Raw genomic sequence first — 23,003 nt, forward strand, 5'->3', positions numbered from 1 at the left:
TGAATTTATGTCATGATCTATTAATGTGTCACGACCCAGTTTTTAAACCGAGGAGACTCAGGCTTTCCAAGTTGGGGCGCCGGCAGGGCATCCTATCAGACGCCCAGTAGGAGGCTGGAGAAGTGGGCCCGGAGGCTCCTGACTGGAGAGAGTCCTCAGAAGGCTTCATCAGAGAAGGCGGAGAACAGAGGAGGCCTGGGGACGACACCTGAGGACCAGCCCGTCCAGGTGTGGAGGAGGGCACTGGGGACGTTGTGGACAAAATGGGGAAGGTCCGGATGGCTGCGACTTGCAGGAATTAGACCACCGGCAAGGAAGCCTGTCTCCAGCGCGCACGGAATCACTTCTGCATCCGTGACCTCACGTAGCTTTCCAAAGCCCACCTGCTCGTCCTTCCCCGAGGTCGGCGTGCGCCCCCGGCTTCCTTCATTCATTCGGCACGCAGCTCAGGGGCTGGGTGGGCGAGACACCGTGCCAGCCGGGGCTCTTTCTAGTCTTCCCCCCCCACCCCCCGCGCCCCAGCACACACACATGCGCACATACACACACGCACGCACACACACGAGCGCGCGCACACACGCTCGTACACGCGGACACGCGCGCGTGCACACACACACAAAGTTCTGGGGGCTACCTTTGCTCCGACCCTCCTTGCTTCGGATTGCACTGTGTGCGCACCTTACGGGCAGGAGCCGCCTTCCCTTCCCTGGACCTGCACTCCGGGCCCCCCTCCTCCCCGGCCTCGGTCCCCTAGACCCGCTCTTCGGACACTCTCCCTTTGGCCCTCTTCCCCCAAGGCCCTCCCTCGACTTCCCCGCCTGACCCTTGCCCTCGCCCCCCAGCCCCTCCGCCTCGGTCCCTCCGGATTCCGAACCCCTCGACCTGCCCCCGTCCTCCGCCCGGGGTACCCCATCACCCCTCCGGGTGGGCCGTCCCCTCCCTCCCGACCCCGCCCCCGCCGGCCCAGGCCCCGCCCCCGGCTCCCCGGGCCCCTCCCGCTCGGTCCCTCTGGATCCCGACCCCCGCCCCCTGTCCCCGCCGGGGCTCCGGATCGCCCCTCCGGTGGGCTGTCCCCTCCCGCCGGCCCCGCCCCGCCCGGCCCGCCCCCATCGGTGCCATCGGCGCTCGATTGCGCGCCCCGCCTCCCGGCCCCCGCCCCCCGCGCGCGGCCTGCGCTCCCCTCCCCCTCCCGTCAACTTTCCGGACCCCCCAGCCATGCTGCGCTGAGCCCGGGACTGGCCGCTGCCCGGCACCCGCCTCCGCGACGCGCTCGGGCCGCGGCCCCTCGGCTCGCCCGGCCCGGCCGCCCCCGCCCGGCGCGCAGCTCGGCGGGGATGCGGGCGCGGGCGGCCTCGGCGGCGCGGCGAGCGGAGACCCGGGCGCAAGATGGCAGAAGCCGCCTGAGCCGGGGGGCGCCGAGCCCGCGCTGCGCCGTCCCCGCCCCGCTGCCATGAGCCGCGGACGGCCCGGCCCCGATGGCCCCCGTGTACGAAGGTAAGGCGCCGGCCGGCCCGGCTTTGTTCCCGCGGCCCGCGCCCCCGGCCCGGCCCCCGGCCCCCCGGCCCCCGGCCCCCGGCCCGGCCCCCGGCTCCGCGCCGCTGGACCCCCGGCCCGGCCCCCAGCTCTGCCACCCGGCCCCCGGCCCCGCGCCTTCTCGCCCCGAGCCTCCGCGACCCCCGGCCTCCCGCCCCCCGGCTCCCGGCTCCGCGACCCCCAGCTCCCGGCCCCACGCCTCCCGCCCGGAGCCGGCCCGGCCCGGGGTCCCGGACGGAGCGGGGGCGCGTTTCCAGGACGAGGAGAAGGCGGGCAGGGGCCGTGGTGGGCTCCTGCCCAAAGAAAAGAAGTGTGTGGGGCGCCGGGAAAGCCCGATCCCGCCTGGGCTTTCAGGGATTTGCAAGAAATAAAGGTGATGCGGCTCAGCGCCCACCGCCCCCGAGAGCAAATCCCCCCCCCGGAATGGCCTCTCCGACTTGGCTGTCCTCGCCGCCACCCTGCCCATCTCCCACTCCCACCCCGCGCGCCCTTCTTCTCGGCGAGCCTCTGATTTCGGGGGGCTGTGGGGTCGGGGTTTCTGGGGCCAGGTGGTGTGAGGAGGGGATGAAAAGCCCCTCTCCGGCCCAGGCAGAACAATGAACCAGGCGACAGTCGCCCGCATTCGCGTGTGCAGGGACGTGGAGTTTGGATTTCCCAGTGGGGACGGGGGCGAGGCCGGCTTCGGAGCGGCCTGGGCGAACCTGCGCGGTGCACCTTCTCCCGGCGTCGGGGCATTCGCCTGGTTCGTCTGCCCTCAGGAAGAAAGAAAAGAGCGAGGCCCAGGCTCTACGTTTCTCCTCTACTCTCTCTTTCGTTTCTCTTCTGTCTGTCTGCCAGCTTCCACCCGAGATCAACCCGGAATCAACTAAGTTTTTACACTTGGTTGTGTTTTTGTGTGGTGGTAGGGGGATGAATGCTAAACCGAAGTGTGCCCGATTTTTATTCGGTCATTTTATCGGGAAAATGTTTTTCTCGTGAAACCATTGAAATGGTAGCCTTCACCTACTTTTCAGTCCATCTGGCTTTCTTTCGGTTTTGTTCAGATAGGCTGTGCCTGACATGGCAAACAAGAGGGCAGAGGGTTTGGATGGCACAGAGAAGGGGAGGGGAGATTTTAATCCTTCCATAAACCTGGGGAACAGTTGTGGCCATTAATAGTTTTATCTCTGTTAGGAGAAGCTGATTAAAAAAAAAAAAAAAAAAAACATCTTACAGGAAAATCTGTTATTAGTTCCAGGACTATTAATGAATCAGATTTCTGGGTAGAATAAAGTTACCGGCCAGGCTCTGGATAACAAGGCTGTAAATAACCTATGGACTATAAATATTTTTTTTCAGGCTCTGTTAGAAACAAAGGGGCTGTTTAGAAGGCAACAGAGAGATGTTATTCCAGGAGCTTTCCTCTTTGATTCTGAAGAACACAAGGTCCATTTAACTGTTGGACCAAACAAAACGAAATTTCTGATCACTCCACCAAGCACAGTGGAACTTGCCGGTGGGTGTGGGAACATTCTCAGGGACCCGTGTCGGCGTTCATTGTTCATCTCTATCTATGGGAAGGGGCGACAGTCAAAGCTCCCACTGTCTGGAGTGTTAAAATGAAACAATTTTCTCTTTATTAAGTCCCTCCTTGAGACTCCCTCTGCTGGCCACTCCAGGCGAGCACTGCAGAAGAAACTAGGCATTGAATTGAGAGCTAGAGGCGACCCGGCCGCTTTCCCTCTGTGGAGGGGCCGAGTAGGTGGGCTGGGATGTATTTTGTCAACTTTGTAGAAAGCCCTCTTGGGAATGGAGCCACTCTTCTGTTCCTTTTGTTCTAAATCTATCTGGAATGCAGACCATACCCCCACGGCTAAGACCCTGCGCTTACTATGTGGTCCCTCCGGGGCATCACATAGAGAAAGTGCCGTAGGTGCAAGGTGTACGGCTTAAGAATAGTCGTGGGTCTCAAAGGGCTCAAGAGCTCACTGCTGTTCCTTTACCTGTCCCGTGGCTGCTCTTGTGTCCTCCCTGGCTCTGCCTTCCTCCTGGGTCTTCCTCAGCCTTGTCTGTGTCTCTTTTAATGACGCTCTCCCCTTGCATGCTTTTATTCTCCAGAGTTTCCCTGGGCAGTTTTGTAATTCCTTCCCTTTCTGCCTCCTCACCTCTCCTCAACTAGCCCGGCGTCATGCTGCCAAAGCCCGGGCCTGGGTCTCAGGAAGGGGTGGGTGGCCGTGCTTGGCAGGTGGCCTCTGCAGTGAAAGCTTACAGTGCCAGAACCTGCGTTCACTGGGAGACCCCAGGGGCAAGAGCTGCCCTCCTTTTCCCTCCTCGGCCCTACACCCTGGATTTGAACCTGATTCTTCCCCCACCCAATCAGAGCACGGTAGTCCCTGTGTGTCCTCTGGGAAGAGGTCTTCTGAAGGGCTTGGAGCTTTGACCATGGGGCCCTACTCAGCAGAAGCGTGATGCCCCGTGAGACTTTGCAGCTGGATTCAGGGGTGCGCTTGTACCAGATCAGAATACGGGTACAGGCCAGGGTGCACTATTGGAACATTCTAGACTGCCAGGTATTCAGGCAGACATGCCTTTTTTGAAACAGGTGTGTTTGATAATATGAATTAGTGGCTGGCAAAGCATCACCAGTCTTCAGGACATAGCATATTCGCTTTCAGTGGTGTGGTGCCCACTCAGCGAAACTTCTTTAAAAAGGTTTATTTTCTTTAGAAAGTTAAACCTGCACCTTGCAGTCGTGTTTACTCCATTAGCTTGGTCAGCAAGGCTTTTTTCATAATGTGATACAAAGGCTAGTTACAGCCATGGGTTCTGAATAGTAGTTGTGATAGCTGTTGGAATGGCCCCTGACGCGTGGCGACTCCCACGACCACAGAGCAAAATGCTGCCCAGTCCTGCACCATTCCCTGATGGGTTAGGGATCAGACCTTTGTGCTCCATAGGGTTTTCTGGCTGATTCTCAGCAGTAAATTGCCAGGCCTTTCTTCCTGCTCAGTCTTAGTCTGAAAGCGCCACTGAGACCTGTCGAGCATCGTAGCAACCAGCACACAGGCCTCCACTGACTGATGGGTGGTGACTGCATGAGGGGCATTGACCGGGAATCGAACCGGGCTCTTCTGCGTGGAAGGCGAGAATTCTACCACCGAACCGTGCCTAAATTCCGAGCTAATTATGTTTTACCTGAGATATGAGATGCTGATCAACACTGGCTTCCGTCAAGAAACGTTCCCCTGTCAGACTTCCGACAACTACCGCCCCGGGATCCATCATCAGACGTACCTGAAGCCACCCGCCGACACCCGACCGAGAAATGAGTTCTGAATCACTCTCTGCTGAAGGGATTTGATGACACGTGTTCTAAAATAGCCTTTTCTGTGTTTATGTTTTATATTTTTAAAATGAGTAAGTATAAACATTGTTTTCCCTTTAGCCACATGGGGGTAGTGATTCAGGCTGATTCATTTCATCCTTGATTCTGGACAGCACGGTCCGGTCCCATATTTGACCCAGAGAAGGCTGAGTTTGAATCCAGCTTAATTACTTACTGGCTTTGCGCCTGTTGTTCTCCAGGCAATACCCTGCTGGGGGAGAAAGTTCGGGCGTGTTACCGTACCTTCTCTGAGCTTTTTTATCAGCCTTACTGGATTGTGGGAGGACTCGGCGAGGAAGTGTCTGGGAGTGCCTGGCGGTGGTGGGCGTTTCCAGCACGTGTTAAACCCCTCTGTCTTCCCGGCAGCCTGCAGGCACCATGACTCCAGGGAAAGAATGACCCACAGATAGTTTAGAAGACCAATAGTAGCAATGTTTCAATCATTAGTCTCCTGCTACCCCTTTTCCAGTCTGGGTACCAGCGACAATAAACCCCCCATAGCCACAGAAGAAAGAAGCTTCTTTAACCCCCTCTGTGACCCTTCCGAGGAGCCCTAGTGGTGCAGTGTTTAAGCACTCAGCTGCTAACTGAAAGGTCGGTGGTTTGAACCCACCAGCTGTCCCTCAGGAGGAAGATGTGGCAGTCCCCTTCTGTAGAGCTTACAGCCTTGGAAACCCTGTGGGGAGCTTTACTCTGTCCATAGGGCCGCTGTGAGCTGGAATTGACTCAGTGGCAATGGGTTTGGTGACCTTTCCAGATTCTCTATTCCCATTGAGCTTCGGCTGGTTTCAAGTAAAGAATTTCTCTTCTGTGGTGGTGCTCTCCTATACCCCTCATAAAGTGTGGGAGCAGACCATCAAGGCGCGGCGTCAGGCGCTGCAGCCGTGCTGCTGGGAGCAGGTCCCAAGTACGAAAGGTCACCTTTCCCCCCCGTCCAGGACTGTTCCTAAACAGGGTAGAGGACAGGGAAAGGGGCGCCCACAGGTCGCTCATCAGGGCCTCTGCCGAGGGGAGCCCTGCTCAGCCACAGCCAGGGCCCAGCTCGTCATGTATTGAATATAATTTTTCCTACAAAAGACAGTTTGATGCTTCGTGCAAGTTAGAGCGGCTCATGTTCTTTCTATGTTATTTTTTATGTTTCTTTGTTTTTCTCTTCCTTCCTCCCCTGGACACTGATCTTGGGGACCCCCTTTGAGGATGGTGTGGAACACACAGCGCAGAGGGTGTGATGATGCAGAGGGCCTGTTGTGGGGGCATTTCACATTGTTTTCCCAACACGTGATTTGCCATTCCGTCCCGATAGCCTCCAGATGACCCTTCACATCTTAGGGGTGCTTTCAGAGATGAGATTCGGAATATTGCCAGCAGACCTCCTATAACCACGGATGCAGTTGACTCTGAAAAGCCCACGCTCCTCATAATTTCATTTCACATGGCAGCACCCTGTTGGGGGTGGGGAGGGGAAGGAAGGTTGAGAATCTGCAGTATAGAAGGATCTTTATTTTTCCCTCGAAGCGAAGCCGCGATCATTGTTGTTAGCTGCCATTGAATCAGCCCCCAACTCATGGTGACCCCGTGCACCGTGGGATGAAATGCTGCCCAGTCCTGCACCGTCCTCACGACCGGTTGTGGGTCGGACCACTGTGATTCAGAGGGTTTCAAAGACTGATTTTCAAAAGTAGATCTCCAGGCCTTTCTTCCTTGTCCCTCTTAGCCTGGAAGCTCCACTGAAACCAGTTCAGCATCATAGCAACACACAGGCCTCCACTGACGGAGGGGTGGTGTCTGCAAGTGAGGTGCAATGGCCGGGAATCGAACCCAGGCCTCCAGCACGGAAGGCGAGAATTCTACCCCAGCCACCACTGCCCTCCTCTGCCAGTTACAGCTCCCACTTCGTGGCACTTCTCTGTGCCGTGGGCTGTTCTGCACCCTTACGCACGTCCACGTGACTGACCTGTCCTCCTCGCAGACCTGCAGGGCTGGTGCTGGCCGTTACCCCATTTTACAGACCAGGGTGCATTCATCCAGCAAATGTACCACAGGGCCTGCCGGGGCCGGGCCCTGTGCTAGGTTCTGGTTTGTAGAAGTAGCAGAGACTTGATCCCTGTCCACGCAGGATTTGGGGGTGTGGAAAGGGAAAGTCAGAACCCAGTATGGGCCCACTGGGCTGTGGGTCTGACTCAAGATGGAAGGCTTTTTTTTTTTTTTTCTCTTAGTGGCAGATTTCAATTCTTCCCTGCTTCTGTTTTCTTGAGATGTAAAGGGAAGACCCCATTTCCGTATTTTCCCTTGAATTATTTTCCTTATTTGGAATAAAAAAAAAGGACTTCTGAATGTAGAAAATACTCATTACAAATTTCTTTAGAAATTCCCTTAGATATTAAAACCAGTTGCTATCAAGTCAATTCCGGCTCATGGCAATCCCCTACGTGCCAGAGCAGAGCTGTGATCTCTCCTAAGTGGAATGCCAGGCCTTTCTTCTGAGGTGCCTCTGTTAGAAGCTGAATATGTTAACTGTTTGCACCTCCTAGGACTCCTCCTTAGGTATTACCGTCTCCAGTTTGCAGCCCATCCTGTCTCCCTCTTTCATTACTTAACTTTTATATCCTGTAAAGGCAAACGCGCTCCTAATTGGCCCATGTCGCTGGCAGACCTTCTGGCTTAGGTACTTGCTGTGATTGGCTTTGTTGCCTGTGGACTCTCGCCTCGTAGGCGACTGTTGGGAATGAATTCCTGCCTTTGCTGCCTGGCTGAGACCACATGTTCCAGGTAGTTTTCTGGTGGGATACAGACCAGGTAGACATGCAGGACAGTCACAGAGTGTGGAGGTGTTTATGGACAAAGAAGGAGGCCACAGCTTTTAGCTCTGGCACCATGGAGCCCCAGAGTACAAGGGGCCTGGGGAAGGGTGCTGCTCTTCCTCTGCTTTCAGAAAGTGAATGTTGGTGACTTGAAATTGTCTGTCCATTAAAAAAAACATTTCCAGGAAAAGGCAGCACTGGAAATGCCCACCATGACCCACTCTGGCTTTCTGTTAACCTGATTGTCAAGAAATTCCTAGGCCTGACTGAACCCTCACCTGCATCATTCAAACCTGTTTTCTCTTACTCGGCTTCTTTCTCCAGAACCTTTCCTACACTCGAGGACAGTAATGGGCTCTCCCGAGCTGTCCCCTTGTAGAGCTGCTTTGTGTCCCTAAAGGCACATCTTCTCTAACTCGCTCTGGTTTCTCTGTGTTAAGAAAATACGGTGGCGGTCAAGGCAGAAAACAGTGCCTAAATAATGGCCTCGTTAGTGCAGCGTGGACGAGAAAAACAGCTTCACGGCTCTTGCGCCCTTGTGGACCCCTGGGGGGCAGGAAGCGTAGCTGATTCATCTCTGCGTACCCCCAGTGGAGCTGCAGAGCTCCTCAAACCTGGGAGGCGCTTCATAAATATTTGTTGCCCAGACTGTTCCGTTTCATATCTCTAAGGAACCACCTAGGTCACAGCAGCCCCGGGTTGGTGACTCACATGTGGCTGGCATTCGCCGTGGCCCCGAGTCTTTATTTGTCTTGAGCTGTGGCCAGCCACTCCTCACCCCACAATGCCACCTTGTGCTCCACTCTGTCGATCTCTGAATTTCAGCCCTGGACTACCAGCTCTTCAGAATTATACCGAATTGTTCTTACAGATCTCCAGGCAGGACGCAGAAGACGCAGGTGTAAAAAGCTGGAGCTGCTCCTGAATGCAGTAGAGAGACCTCAGGGAGGCACCTGGTGATCCCCTGCAGTGACAGCTCACCCAGGTCTAGAAAGGACAGTCGGGCAGACTTTCCACATTCTGAGCCAGTGAAAACCATACCTGTTTTACCAGGTGGTGCAAACGGTAAAGTACTTGGCTGCTAACCAAAAGGTTGGGGGTCTGTGTCTACCCAGAGGCACCTCAGAAGAAAGGTCAGGTGATCTACTTCCAGAAAAATCAGCCACTGAAAACCCTCTGCAGCACGGTTCTGTTCTGCCACGTGTGGGGTCACCATGAGTCAGAATCAACTCCATGGCAACTGTCCCCCCCGCAGCAAGGCAAGTGAACTAGGGGTTTGTGAGAGTAGTCCCAAGTCAGCTTTCCAGGGAAATCCCTACATTTGGTCTAAAGCCAGTGAAAAAGGCAGAAGACGTCCTGGACAGTGTCATCGCAACTTAAGCATTTTCTCGTGGACAGCTTTGCTGTTAGAAAGTCAGCTAGTAAAGTAGTTGCAATTAAAAAAAAAAAAGCAGCAGAGACTTAAAACTGCAAAATAATTGTGTGGTTTTTTCAGCCATTTATTTCTGAACACGGCGTTTGAAGAAATGGTTGGTGTTTTTGAAGGTGATCTGTCGTAGGCATTCTCACCTCGCTCCTCTTGCCCTCCAGGCTCTGATTAACTGAACGCCACTGTGTTGAAGCACAATTAAGGCTGGCCAGCTCTTCTGCAATGGGCTGCTGCTGTCGAGTTTATAAAACCCGCGTTGTCACAAAAAGGGGGCAGCCTGATGTAAGAGCAGGCAGGGGCATTTCCCCCAGGGCCTCTGTCCCTCCGGAGAGAAAGATCGTCGCTGCAGAGCCTGCCATCACACTGCCTGGGAAGGCACTTGAGGTTCCACACAGTTACGCATTACGTCCTGACAAAATCGGGTTTGTTCCTGTAGTTTTTACCGTTTTCCTTCATAGCGGTATCACCTTATCGATTCAACCTGTGTCAACCTGTGGCATAGTTAATTACAGTGTAAACTGTTTTTTTTCAAGGGCTTGTTCTAAGGAAGGCGACCCATCATGCCAGTTGTGTGTAGACCCTCTAGTTTCCCAGTAGTAAAGAAGCAAACGTTAATGGTGTTTGTGCCTGGGATCCTGGTGAAAGTCACATGGGAAGGAGGTTGGGAAAACTCCAGCTGGTTGCTGCGGGTGGAAGTATGTTCTTTTTTTATTTGATTTTTCCTCTAATGAAGGATTTATAGATTTTTGCAAGAGCTCTAACAAAAACCAGCGTGCAAATTCTTGAAATTGGGCAGAGAGGCAGGCTGTTCCAGGCTCCCAAGGACAGTCTCTTCCCTCCCTCAGCCGAGCCCATGCGGAGAGAGGGGCTTTTGTGGGAGAGTGTGCAGGGTGGGGTGTGAGTGTGTGTGTGCAGGTATGGTGTGCCTGTGAGTGTGGGTGTGGGTGTGAGTGTGTGTGTGCAGATATGGTGTGCCTGTGAGTGTAGGTGTGGGTGTGTGTGTGTGCAGGTATGGTGTGCCTGTGAGTGTGGGTGTGAGTGTGTGTCTGCAGGTATGGTGTGCCTGTGGGTGTGGGTGTGAGTGTGTGTGTGCAGGTATGGTGTGAGTGTGGGTGTGGCATGTGTGAGTGTGCACAAGAGTGTGAGTGAGGGTGTGAGTGTGTGCGTGAGTGTGCAGGTGTGGTGTGCCTGTGAGTGAGGGTGTGGGTGTGAGTGAGTGTGGGTGTGAGTATATGTGGTGTGTGGTGTATGAATGTGACTGAGTGGTGTGTGTGTGCATGTAGTGTATGATGTATATTATGTGTGTGGAGTGTGTGTGTGTGTGCATGTGGTGTGGGGTGTGTGCGCGTGTGTGGGTTGTATGTGTATGAGCGTGTGTTCATGCGTGTGAATGTGTGTTGTATGTGTATGCGTGTTCATGTGTGTGGGTTGTATGTGTATGTGTGTTCATGTGTGTGAGTGAGTATGTGTGGGTTGTATGTGTATCTGTTCATGCATGTGTGTGGGTTGTATGTGTATCTGTGTTCATGCGTGTGAGAGTGTAGGTTGTATGTCTGTGTTCACGCGTGTGAGTGTGTGGGTTGTATGTGTATGTGTGTTCATGCGTGAGTGTGGGTTGTATGTGTATGTGTTCGTGTGTGTGTGGTTGTATGTGTGTTCACGTGTGTGAGTGTGTGTGGGTTGTATGTGTATGTGTGTTCATGCGTGTGTGTGGGTTGTATGTGTATGTGTTCATGTGTATGTGTGTGTGGGTTGTATGTGTGTTCGTGTGTGTGTCGTGTGTGCATGTGGTGTGTGAATGTGTGGGGGTTTGTGTGTGGTGTGTGTGTGCATGTGGTGTTTGTGTGCGGTGTGTGTGTGGGGTGTATGTGGGGGGCATATGTGTGTGAGGGTGTGTGAGGTGTGTGTGGGGGGGTGTATGTGGTGTGTGTGGGGTGTGGGGTGTGTGTGTGCATGTGGTATGCGTGTGGGGTGTGTGTGTGTGGGGTGTGTGTGAGTGGGGTGTATGTGTGTGCATGTGGTGTGTGAGTGTGGGGTGTGTGTGAGGTGTGAGTGTGTGTGGGGGTGTATGTGTGTGCATGTAGTGTGTGAGTGTGGGGTGTGTGTGGGGGTGTGTGTGTATGTGGTGTGTGATTGTGTGTGGGGTGTGTGTGAGGTGTGAGTGTGTGTGGGGTATATGTGTGTGAGTGTGGGGCATGAGTGTGCATGTGGCATGTGCACACACTTCCGGCTCTCCGCCAGGATCCCATACCTGTGCAGGCCAGCATGGTGCGATTGCTGGTGTTGTTATGACCTGCACTGTCAAGGAGAGGTGAATCCATGTTCTCTGTGTTCTGTTATCTGAGATGGAAGGTTCTCTCATCTATTACAGAAATGTTTCCATTAGAAAATGGTCAAAATAAAGTTTTTCATTTGATCATACCATGACTTACTCCAGGAGGGATTTAAGGCAACTTAAAGGGTTAAGTTTCTGGTTGAGGGAAATGAATTTATGTGGGTGAGGAGGTTTAGGGTTCAGATGCCCATAAATGGGTGTTCCATGTAGAGGGGATATAACAGGCCAGCCGAGCACAGTCCTGGCTGAGCACCGTCCTGGCTGAGCACCCATCCTGGATGAGCACTGTCCTGACCACATGAGGTGAGCAGGCTGAGTGCATAATGGACTCGTTTGCAAGGTGAGTTTGCTTGGCTGCAGTGGGAAGCACAGAATAGAGCAGCAGACAGAGCAGAGCGTTTGGAATCCATTGTTGAAAGGTTTAAAAGGGCTGTAGTTCAAGAGACATACGGTGGTGCGGAGAAGGGGCCAGTATAACCAGAATGACACTTGATCAAGGTCGCTTCTGCCGGCCTGGGTGTAGAGGAAATGGTGAGGTCTGGGGATGAGCCGGGCTGGCTGGGGGCCGGCAACCTGGAGTCAGGGCAACCCACCTTGGGGTCACATAGGAGGAGAGTGCCTGCCCCAGGGGTTCGTTGAATAACGTGTTTCTTTTCACTTTCCCCGTACCCCACGGCAGTAGTCTTGGATCAGGAGAGCTTGTGGGTACGGGCAATACCGCGATATTCTGCTTTTCTAAAGGATCTCATCTTTTTGTGGGCTTGCGCATGCCTCACAGCTCCTCATTAGGGTCCCAGCATCACCCAGAGAGGTCGTGGGGAAGGTGGGGGGCAGTGTGCCCAGACCTGTCTGTCAGGAGAGCTCCGAGTGGCCCAGTGGGGCTTCCTGGCCGCCATGCTAGAGGGAACTCCTATTAGGCTGTTGGAACCCAGACCAGGAAGGGCGCAGCTGAGCCCACCCTAAGGGAGACCAGGGTGCCCTCAGCCCCAGTGTGTAAGGCTCTCCCATTGGGACATTGTTGCTGAGGCATTTGCAGCTTGTCACTACGGGCTTCTCATTAACAACAAAAGTGCCAACAGGAGAGAAACAGTACGGTCGACATGGGTTTCACGCAGAACCTCAAAAAGCACTTTTTTTTAGCAGGCTTAAAAAAAAAAAAACTTTATTTCTCAAGGTGCATTTTAGGGTCGTTCTTCCTGTTGATGTGACCAAAAGGTGAAGTGCACCTGCTTCCAGGTGTGACACATGACCCCAGATATGCCCTCTGCTCATGTGCTTCCCTTGGCTTGCCTGGGCAGCATCTTAGCGAGATGAATGACCTGAAAAAGTACCTGAACACACCAGTGTCCATGCTGGTGAAGGCACAGACTTGGGGGGACCACCCCCGTGATGGACCCCAACTCCCCTTCCATCCCTAAGTTGTGTATCTAAGCTATGATTGCCCCCCGCCTCCCCCTTGGACCTTAGGGTGCTTCCTGCCCACCTCACTAGGCCCCCTGTGCACCCACAGGCCCTGGAGGCCACCATCAGGAGGGGGCACCTGGGAAGGGGCCCCGGAGACAGGATGAGACCGTCTGGACAGGGACTTCTGGGGCACCAGGACCCCAAAGTAGGGTCTGGAAGGGAGGAGGCTCAGCTTGTGAGGGGCTCAGCCCTCTGCTCTGGAGGTGCCTCTCCCCATAGGGAGAGGTGTAGGTGGGACCTGGCAAGCTCGGGGTTCAGGACTGGAGCCCCTCTGTCCTGTTCTGGGAGCAGTGCTTAGGGCACCTCTTGCTTTAAACATTTGGACAACAAAGGCAGCTTGAAATTGTTTCCTGTTTATATAAGTAATCTCTGTGGTTACGTCACTGAGTGCTCAGCGCCCCTTTCTTCTGCTCCTGACCTCAGTCTTATTGCACACAGTTGCTCCGTAAAGCAGGTTTGATGAAAGGGCCGGATTTCCCGTTGCTCGCTAAGGTAGCTCAGTGCAGGGAGCTGGTCGACCTGTTTTCCGATTTTGTCTGTCTCAGCTGTCTGCATCCACAGCCTCTCCAGCAACCCTTCCTTGCCTGCCATCTCCCTCTCTGCTTCCACCTGCTCAGGATTTTCCCCTTTACCCCGGAGGCCAGGCCCCCCACGTCCGTCTTTCTTTGTCCTCTTGACTTTGTGTGTCTTGTGTGGGTGTGTGTGTGTGTTTGTCTCATTGCACCTGTAGGTATGAGAGTCTGTGGAGAAGCACGCGTGGAACTCCAGGAATCCGTGTGGAAGGGAATGATCTGGAGAAGTGGTTGTAAACTTTTTCCATGTCAGTCACTTGGGGGGCTTGTTAAAGCACAGGTTGCTGGGCCGACCCCGGAGTTTCTGATTCAGCAGGTTTGCGGTGGGGCTCGCATTTGCATCTCTAATTGAGAATCACTGTGTCAGAGGGCTGCGCTCCTAATGAAATCAGGAAATATTTTAAATCCCATGGAGATTGCTGTGGTTGCAGCTTTCCTTGGAGGCATGAGGTCAGAGGCCTGCCATGAGGTTATTTGCAGCTCTCCTGCCTTCTGTGGCGGTGACTTCCTGAAGCCGTAGGACGTCATGCAACCTGGCCTTCAGCCTTCTTGCCCTGGTGCCAGGAGAGATGAGGCCCCTCTGTTCCAGGACCTGTTGGTCAGTGCTCTTCGAGCCTGTAGGACATCTGGTATGGCTCTGGGGTCTGAGAAGAGACAGACAGATACCATTCACACAATGATAATATATTAGTTACTAACATTTAAGAGCTGTGTGTGTCATTCCCCCCCCCCCCCCCGCCATTTACACAAGAGGAAATTGAGGCTTAGAAATATTAAATCACTTTTCCAGGGTCTTAGGACCAGTAGCTGGTAGAGCCAGGACTTGAACTCCAGTCCCCTGACTCCAGCCTGACTTCAGACGGCCCTGCCCACCCAAGTTAGTGTCTGTGGAACTTACAGCATGGACAGGCGAGATGAACTCCAAGGAGGGGCTGGGGTGCTGCTTGGAGGAGGGAGCAAGCTGGAGCTGGTGGTGTGGAGTGAATGTCTCAACCCGTTTTCCCCAGGCTGTGCCATGCCACTCGCTTCTTCCTTGTCAGACGGGTTTAATGAGGTCTGGAGTGTGACGCAGTTAGTCCCCCGCTGGCTCGGATGAGGGGCAGACAAGCCATGAGCCCCTCTGAGCAGACCAGACAAAATATCTAAGAATAACCTTACTGAGAAATATGTCTCATGTATAGGAAAACATTTATTATGAAAAGATGATAAAAATAGCAGTTAATATTTATTGAGCACTCGCTGTTGCCAGCTCTGTCCTGAGGTGGTGGTTGTTAGTTGCCGTTGAACTGCTCTGACTCGTGGCAACCCTGTGTACAGCAGAATGAAGCGTTGCCGGGTCCCGCGCCGTCCTCGTGATCACTGGTGTGCTTGATTCCATTGTTGCGGCTGCTGTGTGTTTCGAGTGCCTTCCTTGGGTGGTGCGAATGGTTAATGCACTCAGCTGCCAACTGAAAGGTTAGAGAGTTGAGTCCTTCCTGGGGCACCTCGGAAGAAAGGCCTGGTGACCTACTTTAGAAAAAGCAGCCATCGAAAACCTATGGAGCACAATTTTCTTTGACACACAGTGGTCTGCCACGAGTCAGAATCGTCTCGACAGCACCTGGCCCAACTAGGGGGCTCATCTTCCGGCACCATATCAGCCAATATTCTGTTGAGATCCGTAGGGTTTTCATTAGCTAATTTTTGGAATTGGATCACCATTTTGTGATGTGATGTAATTATCCTACATGTTGTAAATCCTAATCTGTGATGTTAATGAGGCAGGATTAGAGGCAGCTATGTTGATAGGCAGGACACAATCTACAGGATTAGGTTGTACCTTGAGTCAATCTCTTTTGAGATATAAAAGAGAGAAGTGAGCTGAAAGAGGAGGGACCTCCTACCACCAAGAAAGAAGAGCTGGGAGCGGAGTGTGTCCTTTGGTCCTAGGGTCCCTGCACTGAGAATTTCCTAGACCAGGGAAAGATTGATGACAAGGACATTCTTCTAGAACCGGCAGAGAAAGCTTTCCCCTGGAGCTGGCATCCTAAATTTGGACTTCTAGCCCCCTAGACGATGAGAGAAGAAATTTCAGTTAAAGCCATCCACTTGCGGTATTTCTCTTAGAGCAGCACAAGATAACTAGGACAGTGACCTTGCTGATGTTTGAAATACTGGTGGTATAGTTTCCAGAATCGTAGCAACCGCAGTATGGTGGCACAGCACAAGCCACCACAGCTGACAAACTGACAGACAGGTGGTAGTCTAAGGTTCCCACTGCCGTCGAGTCGATTCCGACTCATAGTGACCCTACAGGACAGAGTAGAACTGCCCCATAGAGTTTCCAAGGAGCACCTGGCGGATTTGAACTGCCGACCTCTTGGTTAACAGTCTAAGGTTATATATGTGTTAATTAGTGAATACTATGGTAATGCTGGAAACCCTGGTGGTGTAGTGGTTAAGTGCTACGGCTGTTAACCAAAAGGTCAGCGGTTCAGATCCACCAGTCACTCCTTGGAAACTCCATGGGGCAGTTCTACTCTGTCCCGTAAGGGTCGCTATGTGTTGGAATCGACTCAACAGCAGTGGGTTTGGTTTTTGTTTTTTTGTAGCAATGCTGCAGGTTAGGCACAGCTGTCATGGTGTTGAACCGAGGCACGGAGGCGCAGGAAGGGGGAGTGCGTTGCCCAGGGCCAGACAGCTCAGAAGTGGCAGAGCTGGGGTGGACCCCAGGCTAAATCTGTGTAATGGAGAGTCCTCCCAACCCCTTCCTAAGTGAAATTTTGTAAATATATCACCTCTTCTCCATATGTAGATATTCTTTGTTCTAATCAAAATCCGAATAAATATTTTAAAATGTGAGAAATGGATTTCGGTTGCTTTTCTGGAAGAGAAGCGTTGTGTGGGAGGGGCCTGCTCTGTCATGTGTTCAGACAAACCATGAAGCTTCAGATTTGGCACGGAACTGGACAGACCTCCAGGGGGCCAGCACAGGTAGGCCAGATGGAGGCCTGTTGCTTGGAGCTTTCACTAGCTGGTTGAGACACCACCACGTAGTGATTAAACAAACAGGAGTGGGACTGTGTATCCACAGTTTGATAGATCTCAGTGGGTACCATCCACCGACATCACAGCAACAGCAATTGTAGGCGATTTCGAAGTTAAATTCAACAAAAGTGTGTTTGGCACACTCGACGTGCCAGGGACGGTTCTGGGTGCTGTGTGTATGGCAGTGACCAAGCCAGATACAGCTCCCTGCCCTGAAGGAGTCTGCGTTTTTGTAGATAAAGGTAAATAATCTATTTTTAGAAATCTTGAAGGAAACAGAAGTCAATGTTTATTAAACCTTTGGGGGAGGGGAATTTCTAAACTTAGAATCCATAGAAGTCACAGAGGGAAATATCAGTAGTTTGTTGGCGTAAACATTCTCCAAAAGTTATTTCTGGTTTTGCCATAATAAACTCTTCCTCATCGTTCTTCTGTGTAACGTTCAGGTTTTTCCTGAATTCTTAGGTTCTCCAAAGTGGAATTACAAGGTCAAGGAGTATGAACATTTGTGGGGTTCTAGGTATATACCTGGGCAGTGCAAACGGTTAACTCGCTCGGTTGCTAAGTGGAAGGTTGGAGGTTCGCATCTACCCAGAGGTGCCTCAGGAGACAGGCCTGGTGATCTGCTTCTAAAAAATCAGCCATCGAAAGCCCCGTGGAGCACAGTTCAGCTCTGACACAAATGGGGGTGCCGTGAGTCAGAATTGACCGGAGGTCCCCTAAATTAACTTCCTCCCGAAAGTGTCTTTATATTCACCAAGTTAGACCACCTAGATAAAGATTTAAATTCATCCACTCATTCATTCAGGAAACAATGGAGGTGCCAGGCCTAGTCCCTCTTCCCTGCTCCTTCTGCCTCTTACCTCAGGTCACACAGGGTTTCCAGCACTGTCTACACTCCAGGGACTCCCACAGTGGTTAAGAGCTCAGCTGCTAACCAAAAGGTCAGCAGTTCAAATCCACCGTCTGCTCCTTGGAAACCCTAAGGGGCAGTTCTACTCTGTCCTATAGGGTTGCTATGAATTTGAATTGACTTGATGGCAATGGGTTTGGGTTTCTTGGGTTTTTTTGCCATGTCTGGCCACTTTCAGTGCTGTGACTACCCCTGGCCCTTTCCTGCTTCCGTGGCCTTATGTATTCTTCTGCCTGTCAGCCTGGAGAATTCCGCTCCCTCAGCAGTCTCAATGGGATGTCACTTCCTCCCCTGATCCTTCAGGTTAAGTTAGATACCCTCTAAGGAGTCCTGGTAGTGCAGTGGTTACAAACAGGATTGCTAACCGAAAGGTCAGCAGTTTGAACCCACCAGATGTGGCCATCTGCTTCCATAAAGATGACAGCCTTGGAAACTCTATGGGGCAGTCCTACCCTGTCCAACAGGGTCTCTATGAATTGGAGTCGACTCGATGACAGTGGGTGTGGTTAGGATCTCTTAGCACCCCACACATTTCCTTCATAGCACTTGTAATCTCCAGGTGCCAGGTCATCATACTAAGTAGAGGACCATCGAAAAAGAGGAAGACCCTCAATGAGACCCTCAATTGACACAGAGGCTGCAACGATGGGCTCAAACAAGGACTCATTGTGAGGATGGTACAGGACTGGGCAGTGTTTCATCCTGTTGTACATAGGGTCACTACGAGTCGGAACCGACTCTAACAACAACAAATTTTATTTGGGAAGGAGCCCTGGTGGCACAGTGGTTAAGCACTCAGCTGCTAACCAAAAGGTCTGTGGTTCGAACTCTCTAGCTGCTCCACGAGAGAGAGAAGTGGCAGTCTGCTTCCATAAAGATTACAGCCAAGAAAACACTGTGGAACAGTTCTACTCTGTGACCCCTAGGGTTGCCATCAGTCAGAATGGACTCCATGGCAGTAGGTTTGGGTTTCTGTTTGTTGTTTTGGGCATATGTTTTTCACTGCCTCCCTCCCACGTTAGACTGTAAGCTGCATGTGGGTAGGAGTGTGTCTGTGCTTTCTCCGTGCTGTTTTCTGCCCAGAACCTTTGCTCTCATTGTCCTTAGCTGCTGTCCAGTCAGCCCAACTCTCGACGACCCTGTGCACAACAGAAAAAAATGCCACCCAGCCCTGCACCATCCTCAACAATCCATTGAGGATCAGACCCTTGTGGTCTGTGGGGTTTTCACTGGCTGATTTTCGGAAGTAGATCCCCAGGCCTTTCTTCTACTCCATCTGAGTCTGGAAGCTCCGCTGAAACCTGTTCAGCATCGTAGCCACACGCAAGCCGCCACTGTCAGATGGGTGGTGGCCATGGATGAGGTGCTTCGGCCGGGATCAAACCCGATCTCCCTCGTGGAAGGCGAGAATTCTGCCACTGCCTACTTCCAAAGATTAGAAGCAGTGAAATTTAAATCTTTATTTAACTGCTTAAAAAAAAAAATAGAAGCACCACTTATGTGTTGTAGAAGAAAGAAAGTAAAGGCAGGCAAATCAAACACCCACACACCTACACACACACACACACACACCTACACGCATATGTACATACACATACACCTACACACACGCGCATACACACAGATATACACACACAGATACACACATATACACACATACACCTGCACACACAGATATACACACATACACCTGCACACACACGCACACACACAGATATACACACACGCATACACATATACACACATACACCTGCACACACAGATATACACACACATATACACACATACGCCTGCACACACACGCACACACAGATATACACACACGCATACACATATACACACATACACCTGCACACACATGCATACACACACAGATATACACACGCATACACACATATACACACATACACCTGCACACACGCATACACACAGATACACACACACATACACACATACACCTGCACACACACGCACACACAGATATACACACATATACACACATACACCTGCACACACACGCGCACACACAGATATACACACGCATACACATATACACACATACACCCGCACACACATGCATACACACAGATATACACACACGCATACACACATATACACATACACCTGCACACATGCATACACACAGATATACACACACATACACACATATACCTGCACACACACGCACACACAGATATACACACACATATACACACATACACCTGCACACACCTGCACACACACATATACACACATACACCTGCACACACACACAGATATACACACACGCATACACACATATACACACATACACCTGCACACACATGCATACACACAGATATACACACACGCATACACATACACACATACACATGCGCACACATATATGCGCATAGAGATGCACACATAAACCTACACACTTATACACACATACACCAACACACACCCGTGCACACATACATACACACCTACACACACACACACACACACACACAGACTTAATTCCCACTAGTCCAGAAATCCCCGCTGCTACACCTCTCAGGTCTTTTCTATACATAAATATGTACAAAGACTTTTTTTCTTACCAAAGTGATATGTTACTGTTTTGTAATCTGCTTTTTTAAAGATTTCATTTATTTTGTTTTTGTTGAGAACATATACAGTGAAGCATACACCAATCCGACAGTTTCTGCGTGCACAGTTCAGCAACACTGATTACATTCTTCTAGTTTTACAACCATCCTCGCCCTCCTTTTCTGAGTTGTTCCTTCCCCATTAAAATAAACTCGCTGCCCCCTAGGCTTCCTATCTAATCTTTCCGCTTGCTGTTGTCACTTTGATCTCATATAACCAAAAACAAACCCTCTATTGTTGAGTCAATTCTGACTCATAATGACCCTATAGGACAGAGTAGAACTGTTCCATAGAGTCTCCAAGGAGCGACTGGTGGGTTTGAACTGCCGACCTTTTGGTTAGCAGCTGAGTTCTTAACCACTGTGTCACCAGGGCTCCTTGATCCAGTATAGATAGTTCTTAAAAGAGCATAATGCTCAAGGCAGACATTTTTTACTAGTGAAGCTAAACTATTGTTTGATTTTAAGGAGACTTCAGGGTTTAAGGTTTAAAGGTTATCAGGGCAATAATTTCAGGGATTCATTCAGCCTCCATGTCTCCAGAAAGTCTGGAGTCCATGAGAATTTAAAATTCTTTTCTGTGCTTTCGTCCTTTTGAATCTATAGAATTCTTGAATCCATGATCAAAATGTTCAGTAGTGGTAGCTGGACACCATCCAGTTCTTCTGGTCTCATGGCAAAGGAGGCAGTTGTTCATGGAGGCAATTAGCCTCCTATTCCTGACTCTCCTCCTTTCTCTGTTGCTTCAGGCAAATAGAGACCAATTGTTGTGCCTTGGATGGCCGCCTGCAAGCCTTTAAGACCCCAGGCACTATGCAAGAACTAGGAGGTAGAACTGAAGCACTACTTTATTAGTCCATTTAACTGGGATGTCCCATGAAACCATGACCCTAAATCTCCAAACCAAGGAACCAAATCCTGTAAGGTATTTGGTTGTCTGTAAGCAGCCTCAGTAGCTACTCTTTTTTTTTTTTTGGTCATTGTTGTAAATGTATCTCTCACACAATTTCTGCCAATTCAACTTTTTACAGGTGTACTGAACAATTACAGTAATCTGCATTGCAATCCTGCCCTAAATTAACGAGGTTTTTCTATCATCCTCAGCTCCCCTTCTTCCCCTCCCACCCCTGGTAACCACTGATAAAGTTTGGTCTCTATACATCTGCCTTTTCTTTTCTTTTTACATAAGTGAGGTCATACAATATTTGTCCTTTAGTGATTGTCTTATTTCACTCAGCACGATGCCCGTAATCTGCTTTTTTCCGCCAACAATTTCCAACTTTGCATCTCAGTGAAACGTACCTCATTCTCAGCTTTGTCCATACTCAGGTTTCCATGACTGGCCCTCAGAGGCCCTTGGAAGCTTGTTGGTTGGAATCTGTATGTAACTGAGGACAAAGCATTGCACCCCATTGCTGCTTCCTTTCAGCCTCTGGACCTAGCTTGGCCTCGTATTGAAGGAATGGGCCATTATTGCCTTATGACCTCTCACTGTCTAGTTTTGTGGGGTCGCTTCCTCGTGGTGGAGCTTGTTCCTCTGTCTCCTGTGCTTCCTATAGTAAAAAAAAAAAAAAAATAGTAAAGGCTTGATGAATTCAGGCTCATCATTTCTGGCATGAATACACCAGCGGTGGTTCTGTGTACTCCAGCCTGTGTTACTGAAAAGACACATCTAGTGACCCTCTGTTAGTGATGCTGAGATTGACCCTGGAGACCAGGAAGTGGCAAGTATGGTGTAACTGTGGCACCATGCCGAACACTTAACTAATGTTTTAGCACTTAGTGGTAGTTCTTACCTGAACACATTCTTTCATTAGGCTTTGTGAGATGGTGTTTTTCTAATTCTTTCATTCCTTCTAGAAAGTAGAGCTTTCCCTCATCGGTTGGGGCCGTCTAAACCCCTTGCCAACAAGTTGATTCCAACTCACAGCAACCCTACAGAACAGAGTAGAACTGCCCCATAGAGTTTCCAAGGAGCACTGGTGGATTCGAACTGCCAGCCTTTTGTTTAGCAGCCAATCTCTTAACCACTGTGCCACCAGGGCTCCTGGGGCTGTTTAGTTACCCTGGAAAAAGAGCCTGAGCACCCAGCTGCTAACCAAAAGGTCAGCAGTTCAAACCCACCAGCCTCTGCATGGGAGAAAGGTGTGGCAGTCTGCTTTTGTAAAGATCATAGCCTTGGAAATCCTATGGGGCAGTTCTACTCTGTCCTGTAGGATCACTATGAGTAAGAATCAACTCGATGGCGATGGGTTTTGGGTTTTGGTGGTGCAATGGTTAAGCGCTCAGTTGCTATTGGAAAGGTTGGTGGTTTGAACCCGAGACCTCGTGATCTGCTCCCATAAAGATAACAGCGTAGAAAACCCAATGGGGCACTTCTACTATGTCACATGTCGTTGCTAGGAGTCGTAACCGACCTGATGGCGACGAGCGTTTGTTTTCCTTTTTTGATTTGGTTACCCTGAAATATAGTTGCTACTGGAAAGACAGGATCCTTGCTAATACTTTCCCTACACTTGTTAATTCTCAAAGTAAGGAGTGTTTAACAGCCATTTCAGATGGTGACAGACGAGGTTTGCCTCAGGGCTTCCAACCAGTTAGTTTCCGTTTGAACCCCTGCTGAGAATTTACATTTCTAACAAGTTCCACCCCCAGATATACTGAATCAGGATCTACATTTTAAAGAGATCCCCAGGTGATTGTTATGTATAACTTCCTGGGAACTTGTTAGAAATGCAAATTCTCAACAGGGATTTGAACTGGAACAAACTGGTTGGAAGCCCTGGTTTTCCTGCCTTTTCCTGTCTTATTCTATACTGATGGATTCTTATTGATTTGGTGCGTTGTCATCATTAATCTCTTTGAAGCTCAAGGTGTTACATCTTTAGGCAGTGAGCTCCCCGTCATTGAGCTCCTCTGACCTTTGGATAGA

General features: G+C 51.1%; 1 protein-coding gene across 4 annotated transcripts in view; it reads left to right on the top strand.

Annotated features, from left to right (window-relative positions):
- The first annotated feature begins 1,324 nt into the window (after nucleotides 1–1,324).
- HIPK2 (homeodomain interacting protein kinase 2) overlaps nucleotides 1,325–23,003 on the top strand; it is a 181,899-nt gene continuing 160,220 nt past the window's right edge. For 3 of the 4 annotated variants that reach the window (XM_049894784.1, XM_049894783.1, XM_049894786.1), the window contains exon 1: nucleotides 1,325–1,494. Coding sequence is in view for 2 of the 4 variants with exons in the window: in XM_049894783.1 (XP_049750740.1) it covers nucleotides 1,476–1,494 (19 nt within the window). In the remaining 2 variants the exon portion in view is untranslated. Of the gene's footprint in view, nucleotides 1,495–11,244; nucleotides 11,803–23,003 lie in introns of those variants that run through there. The other variant, XM_049894785.1, reaches the window with a different exon arrangement.

Source organism: Elephas maximus, chromosome 8, assembly GCF_024166365.1.
Source record: "Elephas maximus indicus isolate mEleMax1 chromosome 8, mEleMax1 primary haplotype, whole genome shotgun sequence".
Lineage (NCBI taxonomy): Eukaryota > Metazoa > Chordata > Mammalia > Proboscidea > Elephantidae > Elephas > Elephas maximus.